The 19,048-nt window shown below is 51.8% G+C and overlaps 2 protein-coding genes across 2 annotated transcripts; one reads left to right on the top strand and one right to left on the bottom strand.

The window, feature by feature from the left end:
* Positions 1 to 5,446: 5,446 nt before the first annotated feature.
* Positions 5,447 to 8,006, top strand: LOC119312539 (expansin-A7). Its single transcript, XM_037588274.1, has 3 exons — positions 5,447 to 5,744; positions 5,833 to 6,157; positions 7,244 to 8,006. The coding sequence occupies exons 1-3, from the start codon at positions 5,579 to 5,581 to the stop codon at positions 7,551 to 7,553; spliced, it is 801 nt and encodes a 266-aa protein (XP_037444171.1). The 5' UTR covers positions 5,447 to 5,578; the 3' UTR covers positions 7,554 to 8,006.
* Positions 8,007 to 10,513: 2,507 nt separating this feature from the next.
* On the bottom strand, positions 10,514 to 18,670 carry LOC119312538 (disease resistance protein RGA5-like). Its single transcript, XM_037588273.1, has 8 exons — positions 17,544 to 18,670; positions 14,285 to 16,288; positions 14,014 to 14,207; positions 13,019 to 13,419; positions 12,469 to 12,604; positions 12,212 to 12,348; positions 11,998 to 12,121; positions 10,514 to 11,213 (listed from the first exon to the last, which is right to left on the bottom strand). The coding sequence occupies exons 1-8, from the start codon at positions 18,413 to 18,415 to the stop codon at positions 10,732 to 10,734; spliced, it is 4,350 nt and encodes a 1,449-aa protein (XP_037444170.1). The 5' UTR covers positions 18,416 to 18,670; the 3' UTR covers positions 10,514 to 10,731.
* Between the last annotated feature and the right edge of the window lie 378 nt (positions 18,671 to 19,048).

Below are 19,048 nucleotides of genomic sequence, written 5' to 3'. Positions count from 1 at the left end.
TCCTCCACTGACGAGGCAAGCCGAGCTCTCAGAGCTCATGCGTCGTCGGACTGGGGGGCACCCCTAGGTCCCCCCCTGTTGCTTGCGCCGCCCTCCTTGTGCCTCTGTGGCGACCCGAGTCACTGGACTAGGCAGCATCCTTGGCTCCCACCCGCTCATGTGCTACCCCATCAGCTTTCCTTGGGCCTATGCTGGCCACTCCGATCCCCGTCGCGACCTCTGTCAGCCGTAATCGAGCTCGATGCCCGCGAGGTATTCATTTGAATTCCCCAAAGGTATTATTCACTTTTTATTTATTTATTGCTAGCTAGGGCTACAACTTGATACATGTTCATGATGAGAAATGTTCTCTTATGTAGATGAGTTGGCATGGTTCGACCATGTATGATGATCCCTCCTCCCATGAGGAATATGAATGGGGTGAAGATGAGGACATTGGCATGATCACCTCGATCGACATAGAGAAACACAAGCGGCTGAAACATAGCGGTATTGGTCTCTCCAAATTGCCAACATTATCAAAGGGCATGATCCATTCTTCGTGCATGGGAGGAATTGTATCGGAGCACTTGGACGCAACACTATCCAGAAGATGACCACGACATTGCACATGATGTGTTATGGTCTTTTTGCAGATTTGATTGATGATCACCTGGCAATGTGGGAGAGCACTTGTATAGTTGTATCAACTGTTTGAGGTAAATCACGAAGGTGGTGGTTGAAGTCTTTGGCTCATAGTGTTTGAGAGCACCAAATGCTCAAGATAACTAGGGGCTTTTGGTGACTAAAAAAGCAAGGGAGTATCCAGGGTTGCCCGACTCGATTGATTAACTGCATTGGAAGTGGAAGGACTACCCCGCGGTATGGCATGGACAGTTCATTGGCCATGTGAAAGACCCAACCATCATTCCTGAGCCGTTGCATATTACGAGACTAGGTTTTGTCATGCCTACTTTGTAATGCCTGGAATCTTAAAATGACATCAATATGCTCCACTAAACACCACTATCTGCATGGTTAGCCAATTGGGGGCGACCGCTGGAGTTCAAAGCAAATAGCCTCGCGTACATCATGAGACTACCTAGCGGATGATATATACACAAAGTGGGTGACTTTTGTGAAGCCGATTCCCATCCCCCAAGGTAAGAAACAACTTAATTTCCATAATGCTCAAGTAGCTAGTAGGAAGGATGTGGAGAGGGCATTTGAGATTTTGCAAATTGAGTTTGCTATTGTGCGAGGACCGGCTTGATTTTGGGATCAACGTACGCTTTAGATGATCATGGCTACTCGTGGGATTTTGCACAATATGCAAAATTTGGACTACTGCTACTATGTCTTCGTGTGAAGGGTAGTGAATCCGCGTAGGGGAGATGTCGGTATTTGCTACTTTTTTCAAGTTCACCATGAAATTCAAGATAGAGATATTCATGACAGTCTTCAACAAAATCTCATCGAGGAGTGGTGGAAGTGGAATGGGCTACAAGCCCGCTACTTCTACCTCCATGTTTCGTGTTATGTTTAATGCACTATGTTTTATGTTTGATAAACAAGTGTGTTGAATTCAGGTTGTGGATTGATGAATTATCTAATAATCAAGTGTTGTTTATGTTTTATTTGCGTTGGACTCATTTGACATGCGTTCAATATTATTTGAAGCATTGCATATCTATAATTATAAATAAAAGTTGAAATATGGGTATGTAGTAGATATGGATATGCTGTAAATGCATAAATGTTTTCCCTACCCAAATCTTCTCTCCCCGGCCCATGATGAATTTTGGCAGCTAAATTTTGAATCTGCTGTTATTTTTAAAGCACGTGTAGGTGGGAAAAAAAGACTCTGGGGCCGATCGAGGCGACAAAGGTCCTTGGGTGCCACGGTGGCATTCCCTCCGGTTCCATGGGCTGCCGGGAACACGCTGCAGACTTTGCAGTCAGCACAAGCGCAGGTACGCACGTACGTCCGACAATTATTTGCTGAAGATATTCGGGTGGAAGGACATCAACGTGCGTAGGTACAATATATAAAAATCGAAGTTTTTACTGAATGCCCCCTTTTCTCCAAAAAATAAAATAATAAAAAAGTTTTTACTGAATGAATGGCCTGATGAAGTGATGATTGAGTAAAACTACAAGCTCTTTTCCCTGCCAAAAAAAACACAGAATGGGCAGTGCTAAAATAATGAAAGTCTTACGGGAGAGGATAAGATAGAGTAAACGAATATCGCAGACAGCATGATGGCGTGGCGTACCCATGGTTTTGCCCAAGCACACATGCATGCCGTCGCCATGCACTAGCTCACGCCATGCACTCGCCCACACGCCACACAGCTCGCCCGCCCCGAGTAAAATCCTACAGGTACGTACGATATCCGTATCCGTATGGCCACACGATGAACCGGTAGGCGGTACGTACAGTACGTGCGGTGCATGGCACGGGCATCCCGCCATGCCGCCGACAGACGGAACGGAAGGTTCACGACGCCGCGCGCGAAAGCGCATGCGATTTTTGCCGTGGTTCGCTCCATATTTCCCGCCGGCGGGCGCCTGCCTTTCATTCGAACGAAACCAAACCAGACATGGCGCCGGCGCATCGGAACTTCAACAGCACTACTTCTACTCGCAGCGGCCGGCCGGGCGAAAGCGAAAGCCAAAAGCTTCGGCTCGCTGCAACGAGATTAAAGAAAAGCTGCAGCCGATCGATCGATCGGGTCCGTTCGCCGCTCACCGACCGGCGGCGTCAGCCAGCGGCGGGGCCGGGAGAGGACCAGGGGAGAGAGAAGAATAGAGATGGCACAACGTGCGATGGAAGCAAAGTGGGAGGAAGCGGACAGCCGTGCTCCATGCCCACCAACATGCCACAGCCGTGCCGCGCTTTTGGTCTCCTCGTCCAATCACCCGTCCTTGGGACCAACTCCAACGCGCGACCCTATCCTGTCCGCCCCGGTTCGTTTGGGGTAAAACGGACAAAGGAGGCGGCCCAACGCGCGACGGTCCGGACCCATTCTGTCCGTTTTGTGTCCGGGCCGACCCATTTCGAGCGCAAACTTGCGCCGGGTTTGGATCGCGGCGGACACCAAACGGACGCGTCCTCGTCCGCGTCGGGGCCGCGTGGCAGGCGGCCACCTACCTTCCTCCCGCCCACACCAATGCGCACGGGCGAGCGGCCCCACCTATCATCCACACATGGAAGGGTCGCCGTCCTTCTTTAAGTGGGAAGTGTGGACCGGTCGTCGTCCACACTGCCCCACGCCACCCCGCGGCCTCCTCGAAACCCGACAGCCCCAGGCCCCAAACCCTAGCCAAGAACTCGCCGGCCGGCCGCCCCGCATCCATGGGGCTCTGGAACTACGGCCGCAAAGGCAAGCACGACCGCGAGGCTGGCTCCTCGTCGGGGCGTCGCCGCGGCTCGGTGAAGGAGGAGCCGGCCTCGCCATCGCCACCACGCCGGGCCCCCTTGCCGCCCGCGTTCTCCATCGCCCCCGCGTCCGCCGGCGAGCGCGACCGGCACTACATCCGCGCTGAGGTGTGCTGCCGTTATTGGGAGACGAGGACGCCGATCCCCTGGAGCGACGCCCACCTCCCAACAACAGGCATTTGTCGGCCGACCGCGTGCCGATCCCGCCGGTCCTGGTGAGCGGCCGTGCGCGCCGCCAGGAGATCGAGCGCCGCCGCCTCCTCCCGGACGACCTCTACTACGACCCGAGGTACGCCCCCGACTCGCCATTGTGGGACACCTGGTTCCGCGATGAGCACGACGCGCGGCGGGCGTCCTATTTCGCCGGCACGTCGACGGGGCCACGGCGGCCTGCTCCCCAGGAGCGCGGGCGTAGGGTGGTGCGCGGCCTCACGCCCACGCCGTCGCCATCTCCATCGCCACCACCACCTCCTCGCATGACGGCGGAGGAGGAAGCCCGTCTCGTGCAGCGTGTCATGGAGGACTCCATGCGCACGCACAACGAGCGGCAATGGGACGGCTTGGAGGAGGCCATGGCACTGTCTGCCGCCGGCGACGTGGCCTTCCCGGAGCTGCGGATGGCGGCCTTGACGGAGGAAAGGAGGGAGGACGCCATGGAGGAGGAGCCGGCGGCCGCCCTCCAGCAGCTGGTGGGCACGGGGTGGCCCTGATCCTGCACTGCTCCGGAAATGGCTGCCGGCCTGGGCGTGGACTGGCGCGCCACTCCGCCGCAGTCACCGGAGCGGGAGGGGTCGCCACGGGAGGAGGTGTTGCAGGCACCTCCCGTCGTCCAGCCCGCCCCCGTCTACCAGGCACCGCACGCACCGCCGACCCACCTGTGGACGCCGCCAGCCTACGTCGACCTCGTCAGCGACGACGACGACACCGGCAGCCAGTGAAGAGCGACACGGCGACGGCAACGACGGGCACGGGCAGGAGCGCGCCGGCGGCGACCGTTTTTTTTTTTTATGTTTAATTATTAATGTGACGAAACTGGGCCGTTTTGTGGCCATGGACCCCTCTAAGTTTTATCTTTTATTAAACTGCGTTTATTTACTTTTTTAGTCATTTTTTTATGTTTTCTTTTTTTTATTGTTTTTCTGATACGGACGTGATTTGGGGTGCGGCCGCCCGGTGGGCGCACGCACGACCCAATGAACACAGCCGGACACGGGCATACCCATCAACGCCCCAAAGGAACAAAATTCGGTCAATCCGGACGTTCGTTTGGGGTCGTGCGGTGGAGTTGGATATCGTCGTATCTCCCCGCCGTAACGTACGCGCGCCGCGCCATGCCATCCCGGCCGTCCGTCCGCTCTGCTCTGCTCCTGGCCCGGAAGACAGAATCATGGCTGGCAATCAATGCTAGTAGATCCAACATTTACCGCCATCATTTACAGCAGTGCTTCAATGTTATTTCCTGCAAGCGGTCCGCAATTGGTCTTTTTCTAGATTGGGATCGCGGGAATCATGCGCCCGGATTTTGTACTACTTGAATGCAGCAAATAATCCGAAATCCCTGACAATTAGGACAAACCAGCAAATCATTAAGCATTGTACTACATACTGGTGAAATATCTTTTTACCCGCCAAAGCCGTGGCCGGCGCTGCCAAGCAGAGTACTGCTGCGAAGTCCAAACAGTGCCAGGTATAGCAGGGAGGGAGGGAGGAAGAAGAAAGAAAAAGGGCGAGGTCCCAACTGTCCACGGCGCTTTCCATCAGAGCACGGCGGCCACGAGACGAAGCGGCAGCACGGTGACAGTGGCCGGCCAGGCCTGCGCCATCAATGGCTAAAACGAGCGATAATCACGCGCTCCGTAACGGAAGCGCCCGTCCAATTTCCGGTTCGCTGCGCTGGAGTGTGCGCGTACATCTTCTTTTCTTCGCCCGGCCCGGCCCGGCCTAGCCGCCGCGGATTGGATTAGCCCCGCTCGCCTCGGCGCCATTATTTGGTCTCCCTCGTGCCTCCTCCATAAATACCCCGCCCCGCTCGCTCCCACTCCTCAACTTCAACCCCCCACGCCACTCGCCAACGCCTCCGCCGTCCACTCGCCTTCTCGCCGCCACTTGCTCTGCTCACCGCGAGCGCGTGCGTGCGTGCGCGCCCCCGGAGCGACGATGGCCGCCGCACTGCCACCGTCGCCGCCCGCCGCCCTCGCGGCGCTGCTGCTCCTGGTGATGCTTTCGCCGGCCGCGGCGCGCGTCCCTGGCGTGTACACCGGCGGCGACTGGCAGAGCGCGCACGCCACCTTCTACGGCGGCAGCGACGCCTCCGGCACCATGGGTACGTTTTCCCTCCGCCAGCAGTGCGATTCCACCATGATGTCCAAGTCGAACTGATCTGATCTCGTGTTCTTGATTTGGCGTCGCAGGCGGCGCGTGCGGGTACGGGAACCTGTACAGCCAGGGGTACGGGGTGAACAACGCGGCGCTGAGCACGGCGCTGTTCAACGAGGGGCAGAGGTGCGGCGCCTGCTTCGAGATCCGGTGCGAGAACCAGCCTGGGTGGGCGTGGTGCCTCCCGGGGAGGCCGTCCATCGTCGTCACCGCCACCAACTTCTGCCCGCCCAACTACGCGCTCCCCTCCGACGACGGCGGCTGGTGCAACCCGCCCCGCCCCCACTTCGACCTCGCCATGCCCATGTTCCTCCACATGGCGCAGTACCGCGCCGGCATCGTCCCCGTCTCCTACCGCCGGTAACCCCTCCCTCCCAAATCTACCGCCAACTTTCCATTTTTTATCCCGTCGCTTGCCTAGAAATTTTTACCGAAGTCAATGGGATGCTGTTTCTGGGTCATACTCCTAGTATAGTACAGTAGTAAAAAACATTCGCCTTGGTTGAATTTATCTTTTCTTTTCTTTTGCGGCCAATGGGGAGAGCGCAGGCCCTGCGCCGCGCCCCTCTTTACCCGGCACAGCGATTCCTTTTCCTTCGCGTCTTTTGAGACGTCCGTCCGTCCGTCCGTCCACAGGAAAAAGGAAAAGAAAATCTGCCTTCCGTCCCGTCAGATGTAATTAATTCCCCTTATCCTCACCGTCAATTGCACAGTAGCATGCGAAAAATAAAGAACACTACGGACAAAATCTCTGAACTTGAACATTGTGGGCAAGTATTATCCTGTACTGTTGAAATTGGTACGGTAACATGGGCTGCTTTTTTCCTCCAAAAACTGAAGATATGATACGGCAGATATGGTGGCACGTAGCACCAGGATAGAACAGAACAGAAGAGGCACGGCACGGCGATAAATCCCCATTAAATCTCGCTCCTTCCAGTAGAAGTAGTAGCGTTTCTTTTCTGAATCTATGTGTACGGCCGGGAGGGAGGGATAGCGTGAACGTGGGCCGGGAACTTGCACCGCCGGGACCGGGCGCACGCGGGGCGTTAAAAGCGGAACGTGACACGATCGGTCGCACTCGGCCCGCCATTACTTCCTTGTGTCGTGGGCGGCCTTGGAGCGAAGCCGGAAACGGCGGCCCGCGCTGGTTCCCCCGGGCCGGCGCCATGTGCTTCGACGTCTCTTTCGTCTCCGTGTCAAAGTGGGCGTCAATGCTGATCAGGAGTACACTGTTTTTGTCACGTTTGGCTTTAATGCTTAGGCGTAGTTGGTGTCTGGTGATCTCGACGCTGTTTCTGTCATGTGGCATCGCCTGGCATCGCCTGCGTCCACCACAACCAGATTACTTGCGGCTGATGATTTGCTTACGTGCCATGTAGTATCCGTGTATGATGTGCTGATGGTTTGGCTAACGTGTGATGTTGTTGGACGTGTGTGTTGCAGGGTGGCGTGCCGGAAGTCGGGCGGGGTGCGGTTCACGATCAACGGGTTCAGGTACTTCAACCTGGTGCTGATCACGAACGTGGCGGGGGCGGGGGACCTGGTGCGGGCCAGCGTGAAGGGGTCCAGCACCGGGTGGATGCCCATGTCCCGCAACTGGGGCCAGAACTGGCAGTCCAACGCCATCCTCGTCGGCCAGGCCCTCTCCTTCCGCGTCACCGCCAGCGACCGCCGCACCTCCACCTCCTGGAACGCCGCGCCGCAGAGCTGGCGCTTCGGGCAGACCTTCGAGGGCAAGAACTTCAGGGTCTAGTTGGCCTTCTTCTTCTCCGGCGCCGGCCGGCGCCATGGGTGGGAGGTTCATCGTCTTATATATAAACGAGTACTACTACTACATACTAGTGGGTGAGTAATTACTACAGTGAGCGAGTGAGCGGTCTGTGTTGGTGTGTTTTTCCCGTCCTTGGTGCGTGGCCTGTGAATGCATATGCAAGGTGCAAGCAGGTTGATACCAGTAGCAGCAGTAAAAGTCTAGTCTTGATTAGGGTAAAGAGGTGATGGTTGCTGGGTACTGAAGTGTGGAGTGGTGGCTGAAGTGGCTGCAAAGCTGCAGCTGAAGATGGGAGCGGCGAGTGTAGCCCGCAGCTGCTGCTTCTCCGGTGTCGTCCCGTCCCGTGTCGTGTCATCTTTGTCTCCATGGCACGCTGCTGGCTGTTACTAGTACTATTTATCAATCGATCAATCATGGACCTGATTTATATGTCTATCTATCAGCTTGATGATTCCCTAATGCTGCGTATGTGCACTGGCCCCCCTCTCTCTCTCTCTCTCTCTCTGCTATGTGCTTGTGTATGTTGGGTTAAGGAAATCCGTAGCGCCGTGGGCATCAGCCCTGCCGGCCCCTGCCTGTTGGAGAGCGCAGACGCTGAGTGTGATGGCTGAAAACGCGTGGAAAGCATGGATGCAGAGCAGAGAAGCGAAAGCGCGAGGGCTTGCTTTTGCTCGGACGCGCGCGAGAATGGCGCCAAGGACGAGCCACCGACCATGCATCATACCGTTTTCACCATACGCATCATGGTTCTGCAGCGTCCTTGTGCTGCCCCTTGCCGTTACCTGTCTGACCTCATCTCGTCGCCGTCCACATCCGCGGGGAAAGGCAGAAGCGAGTTTGCAGATCGTCCACATCGGGTCCGAGTCAAACAAACAAACAGGGACAGCGTTGCTCTCACCGGTGATATCGGCTGACGCCCGGCAGGATCGCGTGTGCCCCCTTCGTGTCAAAAGTCAAAATGCACGGCAAAAGCCAGTAGGGGACGACGCCCACTCTGAGGCCAACTCCACCGCACGACCCTAAACGGACGTCCGGATTGGTCGGATTTTGTCCGTTTGGGACGCCGATGGGTACGCCCGTGTCCGGCTGTGTACATTGGGTCGTGCGTGCGCCCACCGCGCGGCCGCACCCCAAATCACGTCCGTGTCAGGAAAACATAAAAAGATGACTAAAAAGTAAAAAAAAACGCATTTTAATAAAAGATAAAACTTAGTTAGGGGGGTCCATGGCCACAAAACGGCCCAGTTTCGTCACATTAATAATTAAACATAAAAAAGAAAAAAAACGGTCTCCGCCGGCGCGCTCCTGCCCGTGCCCGTCGTTGCCGTCGCCGTGGCGCTCTTCACTGGCCGCCGGTGTCGTCGTCGTCCCTGACGAGGTCGACGTAGGCCGGCGGCGTCCACAGGTGGGCCGGCGGTGCGTGCGGTGCCTGGTAGACGGGGGCGGGCTGGACGGCGGGAGGTGCCTGCAGAACCTCCTCCCGTGGCGACCCCTCCCACTCCGGTGACTGCGGCGGAGTGGCGCGCCAGTCCACGCCCAGGAAGGCGGCCATCTCCGGAGCAGTGCAGGACCAGGCCCACCCCGTGCCCACCAGCTGCTGGAAGGCGGCCGCCGGCTCCTCCTCCATGGCGTCCTCCCTCCTCTCCTCCGTCAAGGCCGCCATCTGCAGCTCCGGGAAGGCCACGTCGCCGGCGGCAGACAGTGCCATGGCCTCCTCCAAGCCGTCCCATTGCCGCTCGTCGTGCGTGCGCATGGAGTCCTCCATGACACGCTGCACGAGACGGGCTTCCTCCTCTGCCGTCATGCGAGGAGGTGGTGGTGGCGATGGAGACGGCGACGGCGTGGGCGTGAGGCCGCGCACCACCCTACGCCCGCGCTCTTGGGGAGCAGCCGCTGGGCGCTCTGGGCGTGGCCGCCGTGGCCCCGTCGACGTGCTCATCGCGGAACCAGGTGTCCCACAAATGGCGAGTCGGGGGCGTACCTGGGGTCGTAGTAGAGGTCGTCCGGGAGGAGGCGGCGGTGGCGCTCGATCTCCTGGCGGCGCGCACGACCGGTCACCGGGATCGGCGGGATCGGCACGCGGTCGGCCGACAAATGCCAGTTGTTGGGGAGGTAGGCGTCGCTCCAGGGGATCGGCGTCCTCGTCTCCCAATAACGGTGGCACATCTCAGCGCGGATGTAGTGCCGGTCGCGCTCGCCGGCGGACGCGGGGGCGATGGAGAACGCGGGCGGCGAGGGGGCCCGGCGTGGTGGCGATGGCGAGGCTGGCTCCTCCTTCTTCACCGAGCCGCGGCGACGCCCCGACGAGGAGCCAGCCTCGCGGTCGTGCTTGCCTTTGCGGCCGTAGTTCCAGAGCCCCATGGCTGCGGGGCGGCCGGCCAGCGAGTTCTTGGCTAGGGTTTGGGGCCTGGGGCTATCGGGTTTCGAAGAGGCCGCGGGGTGGCGTGGGGCAGTGTGGACGACGACCGGTCCACACTTCCCACTTAAAGAAGGACGGCGACCCTTCCATGTGTGGATGACAGGTCGGGCCGCCCGCCCGTGCGCATTGATGTGGGCGGGAGGAAGGTAGGTGGCCGCCTGCCACGCGGCCCCGACGCGGACGAGGGCGCGTCCGTTTGGTGTCCGCCGCGACCCAAACCCGGCGCAAGTTTGCACTCGAAATGGGTCGGCCCGGACACAAAACGGACAGGATGGGTCCGGGCCGTCGCGCGCTGGGCCGCCTCCTTTGTCCCTTTTACCCCAAACGGACCGGGGCGGATAGGATAGGATCGCGCGGTGGAGTTGGCCTGACATGTGGGGCATGCCCGGACACAGCGGACGAAGAGGACGCGGAGGCGTCCGTTTTCTGTCCGCTTTTGCCTCAAATCCAGACCAACTTTGGGCCAGAGATGGGGTGAAACGGACACGAAACGGACGAAAAGGTAAAATGGGGTCTACCGCTGGATCGTTGCATGTGTCTACTTTTACCCAAACCGCGTCCAGCGAACAAGATAGGGTAGCGCGGTGGAGATGGCCTGACAGGCCATTGATAGTTGGATACAGTGAAGATCACACAGGCACGGCAGGGAGTATGCAGCATGAGCTCCACTGCCAAGAACTCAACGGCACACAAATACATCCAGGTTGCCATGCACAGGGCATTTTCAGACTACCACCCTAGCTAGATAACAGGTTCAGACTCTTGGTTGCTATGACTAGCGGCCTTGTTTCCAAGGTCTCCTGAGCTTTTAGGGCGACGTACGCGTGCCGTGCCAGCATCCGCACTTGGCGCTGTCATTCTGCCGGCGGACTTGGGCTCTTGATGCTTCTCTGCTGCTGCTTTCTTGCGTCGGTCACTGGAGTCTTGAACCCCTTCTAGAATGGAGACTACGTAATCCATGGTCGGCCTCATATTACCTTCAACGTGCAAGCACGCGACAGCAAGGTTGGCGATTTTCCGCGCCCCATTGATCGAGTATCGGCCTCCTAGCTTTTTATCAATGACACGAAAGATCCCGCGCTTACTTGTGAGATTCGGTCGGGCCCATCCAACAAGATTGAGCTCCGCCGGGGCACGGTTCGTGTCAAGTGCGCGACGACCACACAACATCTCTAGAAGCACAACCCCGAAGCCATATACGTCGCACTTTGCAGTAAGATGGCCTGAATATGGGTAAATTAGTCGAATGGATGTTAATCACATGCTGAATATGAGCTCCTGGTAATATAAAAAGCAGGTATATCCGTATATGTTCTTTGCCAAGAACGCAGCATTGCAACATTTGTTCAGTTAAAGTACATTCAGCCGAATTCAAAATGTAAGAAGGTGAGCTGAAACTACTGACCGGTTAAATGAATGTTTACCACACGCTGAATGTGAGCTCTAGGTAAATTTTACAAAATGTCAATGTATATACTTCTTTACCAAAGGGCAGCAGCTTGCAACATTTGAAAGCACATTAAATTAAGTGTACTTCAAAAAACATGTCATTTGATGGAACAAATTATGGTTCAAGGTAAAAAAATCATAAAACATTTCCCAATATAGTTTGCGTATTCACACCATTGTACATAGTTCACAAAGAAAAGGTATGAATAAATCATAAATTTCATGATGGCACTGGGGCATTAGATATTCAGCATCAGATCCTGACACGGAATGCATTTCAACTGCACGCGTAGCAACTTCAAGAAAGTAATGTTGTTGCAAAAATGGTATCTGCACAGCAGCAGATTGACAGAAGACGAGACAACTTGTACATTTTTAATTAATCTTATATTAGTTTATAGAGGGAGTACTGCCTTAGACCGACTGCTATTAACTAGTGCACTAAAAACTCACTAACACTCGATTGTTCCAGTCATATGCCAGATGTTTTATATCCAAGACAAGCAAATGCGCAGAATACTGGCTTAATAAAACACAAAATTGCAACTCAAAAGTTACCTGTTGACACATATTCTGGAGCTGCATAACCATATGTTCCCATTACCCTTGTGGTCACATGACTGTCTTCACCAACAGGACCATCCTTTGCCAATCCAAAATCAGAGAGTTTTGCAGTATAATCCTGGGCAGTACAATATGCATTCATTTAAGTAGAGAGATCAGATGGTCATAGAGGTTAACTATGCTATATTGACGATTCACTTTCACTTACGGTGTCAAGGAGAATATGAGATGGTTTAAAATCCCTATAGATAACGTTAACCTCCGCACTGTGAAGGTAGGCTAGCCCTTTTGCAGCTCCAAGTGCAACTTTCATCCTTATGTTCCACGAAAGAGGTTCAAAGCCTCCTACATCAAGGATTCATATATAACAAGTTATAACTAGAAACAGTTTTACAGCAATGACATATGCAAAATGAATAATTGCTCCTAGGAAAGACAACTAACGATTGTCCAAGTTTAGCTTACTCCTGAAAAGATGATTGTCCAAGCTCCCACGTGGCATCCACTCATACACTAGCACCCGATACTCATCCTCTATGCAGTACCCGATTAACTTCAGAAGGTTGGGATGGCAAAGCCGACCTAGGTAATTAATTTCGGCCTATAAATGGAAACATGAAAATGTGAGAAAAATATCCAATTTTTTTATTAACACTTATGAAGCTGTGTGTAAATGAATGCAGAAACATCACATAAAGGACAGAGTTGCGAACCATGGGACTTATAAAGTTGCAAACAGGGAATTCAGATACATCACGTAACTATGGCCATATTCAAAAGTGAACTTCAAATAAACATGAATCAAACATGATATCGGCAATAGCAGCAGTATGATGGTTGTATAGTTTCTTTCGCTTCTTTAGTTTTTGGCACTTTTGTTTGTTGGCTGTAAGTTTGACGTCATTTAGACGTTTTCTTGTAATACAAAATGATGTACACTTAGGTGTGTATTCGAGAAAAAGAAAAACATGATATCAAGGACAACAGAATGAAATAGAATGCCCTTTATGCTCACCAACCACTCTCCGTGCCCTTGAAAGCCCTCCGGGTTGAGTTTTTTCACAGCAACGGGTATTCCTGTACCAGGTTGGCAAGCTGACAATGTACGCTCATCAAGCCATCCTTTATAGACAGATCCAAACCCTCCTTCACCGAGCACACCGTCAGGAGGGAAGTTCCTTGTGGCAAACCTCAGAGCATTATAGCTGAAGGCCTTAACTTTGGCTGACTGCACAATTTCACACCCAGTGTTCGCACTTGAAGAAGTGTTCGCACTTGAAAACGTGTTCACGCTTGAAGGCTTGGAAGCTGAAAAAGTTTGACTGCTGCCGCCAGTAAGCCTGGAAGCCAAAAAAGTTGGACTGCTGCTGGCAGTAAGACTACTCTCATGTTTACGACGACTCCTTGAGAACATTCCTGCAGATCATGTCTTCAGTATAGATTCTTCTGAATGATACTTACATATAAAAGTTACAAAATCAAGACATTATTTTAAATGGAAGTATTATCTGATGAATAAGTTTTTGCATTGATCTATCCCAGGTACATGGTATGATAATCACGTATTGCAAGTTCTGAATGGTTGATTCTAGATTTTTAAAGGAAATTTTGCACAACAACTACGGACTGGATGAAGAAAGCAATCGTTAGCTGCCCAGTATCTGAACAATATGAGAATGCAAAACTAGCCATTGCCATCTGTGCCACACAATTCTAGCGATAATTAGTTAACTTGTGTTCCAGAAGTTAATGCGAAGACCATTTCAAACAGCATAACAAGCAACATAGCAGGAATGTTGATTCCTGCGAGTGGTGATATGCTCTGGACCCAAAAGATAGATAATTATCTGCATCAAGCACTATGGCAAAACGAATATGGTTGAAAACAGAGGGGTTGCCCTGCAAGGTGGGCGGCTTCTGGGCAGCCGTGACGAAGGTGCCGGGGGTAGGAGACGACTCGACACGGTCCTCGAGCAGATTGTTAGCCTGTATGACTGGCGGAGAGCTCACCAGTGTTGGATGGCGCAAGATGGTGCCACCAGGGGAGGCTGTTGCTGCCTTCACAGGCAGCTTTAAAGGTGGTCCGGGGTCCGGATTTCAAGGTGGGCCTGGCCCTGGCCCACGCAGAGAGGATTCTCCAGCCATATCGCCCATCAGAGGGTCTCCAAGGTGGCACGGGCGACGACTCCAGTAACGTAGAAATCCTGATTACAGCAACCGATTAGCGTCAAAGAAAGACAGGTTGAAGAATCAATCAACTGAAGAGAGGAAAAGTTCATACCCGCTATCAGGTTGCTGTCTGTTTTCATCTTCCCCTTCGTACTCATATTCTGTGATTTCCTCCAGGATCTCACCTAGTTCTTCTATAACCGGTCCTGCGTGCCTCGGTGGCGCCATAATTCTATCTTCGTCTGCAAAGAACTTCCAGTTCACCAGTTGATCGTTGATTTTCGGGTTTTTTGGATCATTCCTAACATAAATCCCCAAGGTAGACTCTGTGCCAGCAGCACCTGCACCCACAATTTTTGCGGAGATCTCTTTAAGCCCTGCTAGGTGCTCAATGCAGATAGGTGCAGCACCATGCTGCACTTCATGGACATTGAAGACTAGATTGAGCTTCCGAAGATTAGGCATTGCACCAGCCTCAAATTTCAGCAAAGGTTCACTGCACTTCAACGTGAAGTACTTGAGAGCTGAAAATCCTGCCTTGCCAAAGACAATCCTCTCTGCCGGTGCTGCCTGGACATATAGTGAGAGAGCGGTGAGGGCAGGCAATCCTTTCACGATATCAATGTCACTGTTCGAGAATTCTCTAACTGCTACCTTTAGACTGTAGAGTTTGCTGAGTGTTTCCAACCACTTTGGGAGGCTGGGAAAGATGCAAATCCACGGCAGTAACTCAAGTCTCTCAAGATGGGCTGGAGCAGGGGACACGCTGCTCAAGCCATGGCAGGAAATACTCATCCTCAAAGTATTTACGGGATATGAGCATAAAGATGTCAGAGTTAGAGATTTGAGGTTGCTGAGTTTCTCAAGAACTGTGCTCAGGTATTTCATGTTGTCCTCCAGATTATCAACTTGGTGTACTGTAGAACAGGTGAGATGAAGATCCTGGAGGTTAACCAGCCCGCCAAGGTCCCTCACATTAACTTGGTTGGGAAGGCGGAGGTGCCGTAATTTCTCCAAATTTCCAATATCTGATGGAACAGCAGATATTCTTCCATCTATTTGCAGTGTCTCCAAGTATCGTAACCCTTGAATCTTGTCTGGCAAATTGACAGTGATATTACATTCAACCTGGACATATCTCAGTCGACATAGTTCACCGATTCTAGTGAGGTCAAAGCTCATCTTGTCTTGATCAGCCCAAATATGAAGAATTAGAACTCGAAGAAGGCCATAATCCGGAATGGAAGGTACACATCCAAAGAATCCACAGAAGAAAAGTGATCGGACTTGGGACATTATGATGCTTTCCGGTATCTTCGCACTTTTTGCACCTCCGAATTGGATGGACAATCGACGAGCCTTGTCAGGAAACCCTATAGTTGATTCAAGATAGTTCACAGTGATGATGAAATTATCCTCCATGGATTTGTGCCTGATAAGATCCAGTACCATGTGGTTAACTGTACATGACAACACCTCGCCGTGATAGTTAGTGTCCACCGGTTGGATCATACCTCTTCTGAGAAGCTCGTTAAAGTAACCATGCTCAGCGTCACTGACAAAACTTTCAGCAACCCATTGCTTCTCCAAATCATCCTTACTGATTGTGTAGCCCTCTGGATACATGCCAACATAGAGCAAGCATGTCTTCAAATGAAGTGGAAGCTTATCATAGACAAGGATTATAACATCTTTCATCCCATTGGAAGTAGGATTTGTCCTCAAAGTGGAGGGTAGAGAACTTTCTACCTTCTCCCACTGCTGAAATGCAGGGTTTGGTTTGCTTGGTAGCAACAGGCTTGCTATATTTAGAGTTGATAATGGTAAACCACCGCATTTCCTGATAATCCTATCCACAACTACTTTGAACTCCTCAGGACAACCAGTTTCACATTCAGAGCCAAAAACAGAATCGAAGAATAATTTTCGAGATTCACCACTATTAAGAGGGTCCAAGTTAAATATATACTCTGACTCATAACCAGAACATGCCAGTGCTACATCCTCAATCTGTGTGGTTGTCAGTATTCTGCTGCAACAATCACCATAAGGTAAAGCACGGCTAATAATATCCCAGACTGATGCTGTCCATAAATCATCAACAACAATGAAGTACCTGAAAGATATTTTTGTTCATATTGAATAAATTCAGTCAAGCTTAACACACACAAAAAAAAAGGGTAAGGAAGCACAATCAATATTGATATGAGAAGAAGAATACATAAAACTAAGAAAAGAGTAAATAGTGGTGTTTCTGCGAAAAACATTCGACTTATCTCCTAACTTTTGCAGTTTTCCAAATAGAGAGGATAAGATAATGTACTCCCTCCGTCCGGAAATACTCGTCGGAGGAATGGATGTATCTAGATGTATTTTAGTTCTAGATACATTCATTTTTATGCATTTTTCTGACAAGTATTTTCGGACGGAGGGAGTATATGAAAAGGGTGGGTCCATGAGTTTAGATAAGATAATGTATGTGTGTATCTGAAAAAAATGTCATACAATTTATAGGTATACACGTACACCTTTACAAGAAAAAGGGGACAAATAATGAGTTCTTTTTATAAGAAAATTATTTTTGCCTGTTTCTCATAAAACCCACAATAGTATAGTTACAAAAATCCATGTTTAGCCAAACAAAGTTTTGAAGATACCAGACCCTAATTGGCTAACGATTTAGAGTATTTTTTAATAAAAACATCTGAAACTAAATTCTAGCAAGATACAGTAACAAATCTCACAATCCAAATAATCACCTAAGATTTCTTCTATATCTATCCTTTCTTAATTAGAAAAAAAACACATTTGGATAATTTACTATTCCCAATTTGTCAACTTCCCTGCGATAAAAATGTGCTTGAACAGTTGAAAATCAAACAAAAACAAGAATGAGTTTTACTTCCCCGCACTTCCACCTCCTACCCACGCGCGGCATATGTTAATTTTTTTATTTCAGATGTTAAGTTTACGAATCCGAAAGGAAATTGAAGTATTAATGAAAAAGGGCAAATGTGTACTATTCCCCTACGACTGTCTCTGTTTTGATCTCATGGAAAATCTACATTCGTTGAACTATCTCGATTCTTCCTCCTATTGACATCTGAAATCATCGATTTATCCTAAATTCACGTGTTCATAAAACTAGAATGCATTGAATCAACCCGGTGAATGTTCCTAACAAGTGAACATTTCCTAATCCCTACATATTATTGTGGCCAGCATGGTGCTAACATTTATCCTAAATTCATGTGTGTTCATAAAACTGTTAGCATCATGCTTTATTCACATATTTTTCCTATGCATTTCCAGCAATCCGAAGAGCCCTGGGCTAAACATACCAGTTTGTTTTCGAAACAATAGGGGAATACCTTTTCTGATGAAGATGTTTGATGATACAGTCAATAAGGTCCTGCACATCAGAAAAGGTGTGAGCCCCTGCCCCTGGCGCCTTAATTTGTGAGAGGATGCTGGTGAGAAGCCTCCTCATATCAGGATTCCGGGACACCCGTACAAAAGCCCGGCACTGGAATTCCCCTCCAAACTGATGATATATCGCTCTGGCAACTGTCATTTTTCCAACTCCTGCAGATCCAAAGATGGGTATCACCTTGAGCTGCTTCTGCTGGTCGTCACTGAAAGCAAGCAAGTTGACAAGCTTCTTCATGGGTTCCTCGACACCAACCAGGCTATGGCCGGCGGTTGACACGGTCGACACCGGCAGGTTGAGAGGCAGTTCAGGTGTGTGGCCGCTGGTACTGGCTTGTCCATGGTCAGATTTGATGGCTGTCTCCGGAGCAAGATGGAAATTTTTGCATCTTCCTCTCGCATCATCCACACGAGCCATTAAATGTGAGAAATCTTGTGCAATCTGGGGCAGGCACTGCTTCCGCTTACTGGTAACCCCAAATATAGTAGTAGTACTAAGAGGAGCGCTTCTGCTGATGCCGGCGCCGCCGCCGCCGGCAACGGACTGCATAACCTCGTCGAAGAAGTCCTCCGCGTCGTAAGCAAGTTCCCGGACCTCCTTGGTCCACCATTTGGGCGTGAAGCCAGGGTTGTCCAGATCTGCCTCCGGCAAACCCTTGAGGTGGTCGCACAATCCTTCTAGGCCCTCTCTCAGAAGCCGGATCCCGTTCGCAGTGAACCCCTTCGGCAGAGGGTGGTCGGAAGCCTCCAGCGAATGGAGTCGCCGAAGGAGGCGACCCATGGGGCCGAGCGAAGCCGTGACGGGATCCTCCATTTTCGCCTCAAGCGGAGCGGAATCAGGTATCAGGGTCGTCCTCCGTCTTCACCGGAAGCCAGCAGTTAGTTGGCTTTGCATCCCCACCTGAAGTGTGCATCTGCCTAACTAATTGTGGCCATGGATGGGAAGTTTCTCTTTTTCTGAGAACATGGATGAGAATATCGAGAAGCACGAGAAAGCATGCCTGGCCGCGAGGAATCGTCTCAATCCTGACGAGCAGGATGTGGGGGCACTTCTCCGGTGGGTGGCGTGGGAAAGCAAGCACCACACAACCCACAAAGACCAAGCATGTTGCATACGGCACTTGTTAACATCAAACAAATATGAAAAAGGAAAAGTTATGGACATTTCTTATGCTGTACCTATAAAATCAATCCACAAATATTCTGCACCACCTTAGGTTAGGTAAGTGATGCAGATCGGGTGACCGATTACTCTCCCTCATCGGTCGTATCGGTCTCAGGCCACGCGTCCTGGGGAACTCACGCAAGTAGAGCCTTATCCTTCTCACGTCCACATGTTTTCCCCTCATGTGTCGCACTGCATCTTCTTGTTTCACGCAGCACCGGTCCATGCGATGCGATGCACCCAGTATCACATCCTCTTGCTCCCTCATAAATCGCCTCCCCT

Source organism: Triticum dicoccoides, chromosome 5B (assembly GCF_002162155.2).
Source record: "Triticum dicoccoides isolate Atlit2015 ecotype Zavitan chromosome 5B, WEW_v2.0, whole genome shotgun sequence".
Taxonomy (NCBI): Eukaryota; Viridiplantae; Streptophyta; class Magnoliopsida; order Poales; family Poaceae; genus Triticum; species Triticum dicoccoides.
Note: the sequence above shows the minus strand (reverse complement) of the source record. Positions and strands in the feature narration are given on the sequence as shown.

What these genes read in the sequence shown, in the direction of transcription:
- LOC119312539 (XM_037588274.1), top strand. Translation starts at nt 5,579, where the DNA reads ATGGCCGCCGCACTGCCACCGTCGCCGCCCGCCGCCCTCGCGGCGCTG. An exon ending in CGACGCCTCCGGCACCATGG is followed by an intron (nt 5,745 to 5,832) that starts GTACGTTTTCCC and finishes TTGGCGTCGCAG; the next exon opens with GCGGCGCGTGCGGGTACGGG. An exon ending in GTCCCCGTCTCCTACCGCCG is followed by an intron (nt 6,158 to 7,243) that starts GTAACCCCTCCC and finishes TGTGTGTTGCAG; the next exon opens with GGTGGCGTGCCGGAAGTCGG.
- LOC119312538 (XM_037588273.1), bottom strand. Translation starts at nt 18,415, where the DNA reads ATGGAGGATCCCGTCACGGCTTCGCTCGGCCCCATGGGTCGCCTCCTT. An exon ending in AAGGGCACGGAGAGTGGTTG is followed by an intron (nt 12,605 to 13,018) that starts GTGAGCATAAAG and finishes TTCCATTTATAG; the next exon opens with GCCGAAATTAATTACCTAGG. An exon ending in GGACAATCATCTTTTCAGGA is followed by an intron (nt 12,349 to 12,468) that starts GTAAGCTAAACT and finishes TCCTTGATGTAG; the next exon opens with GAGGCTTTGAACCTCTTTCG.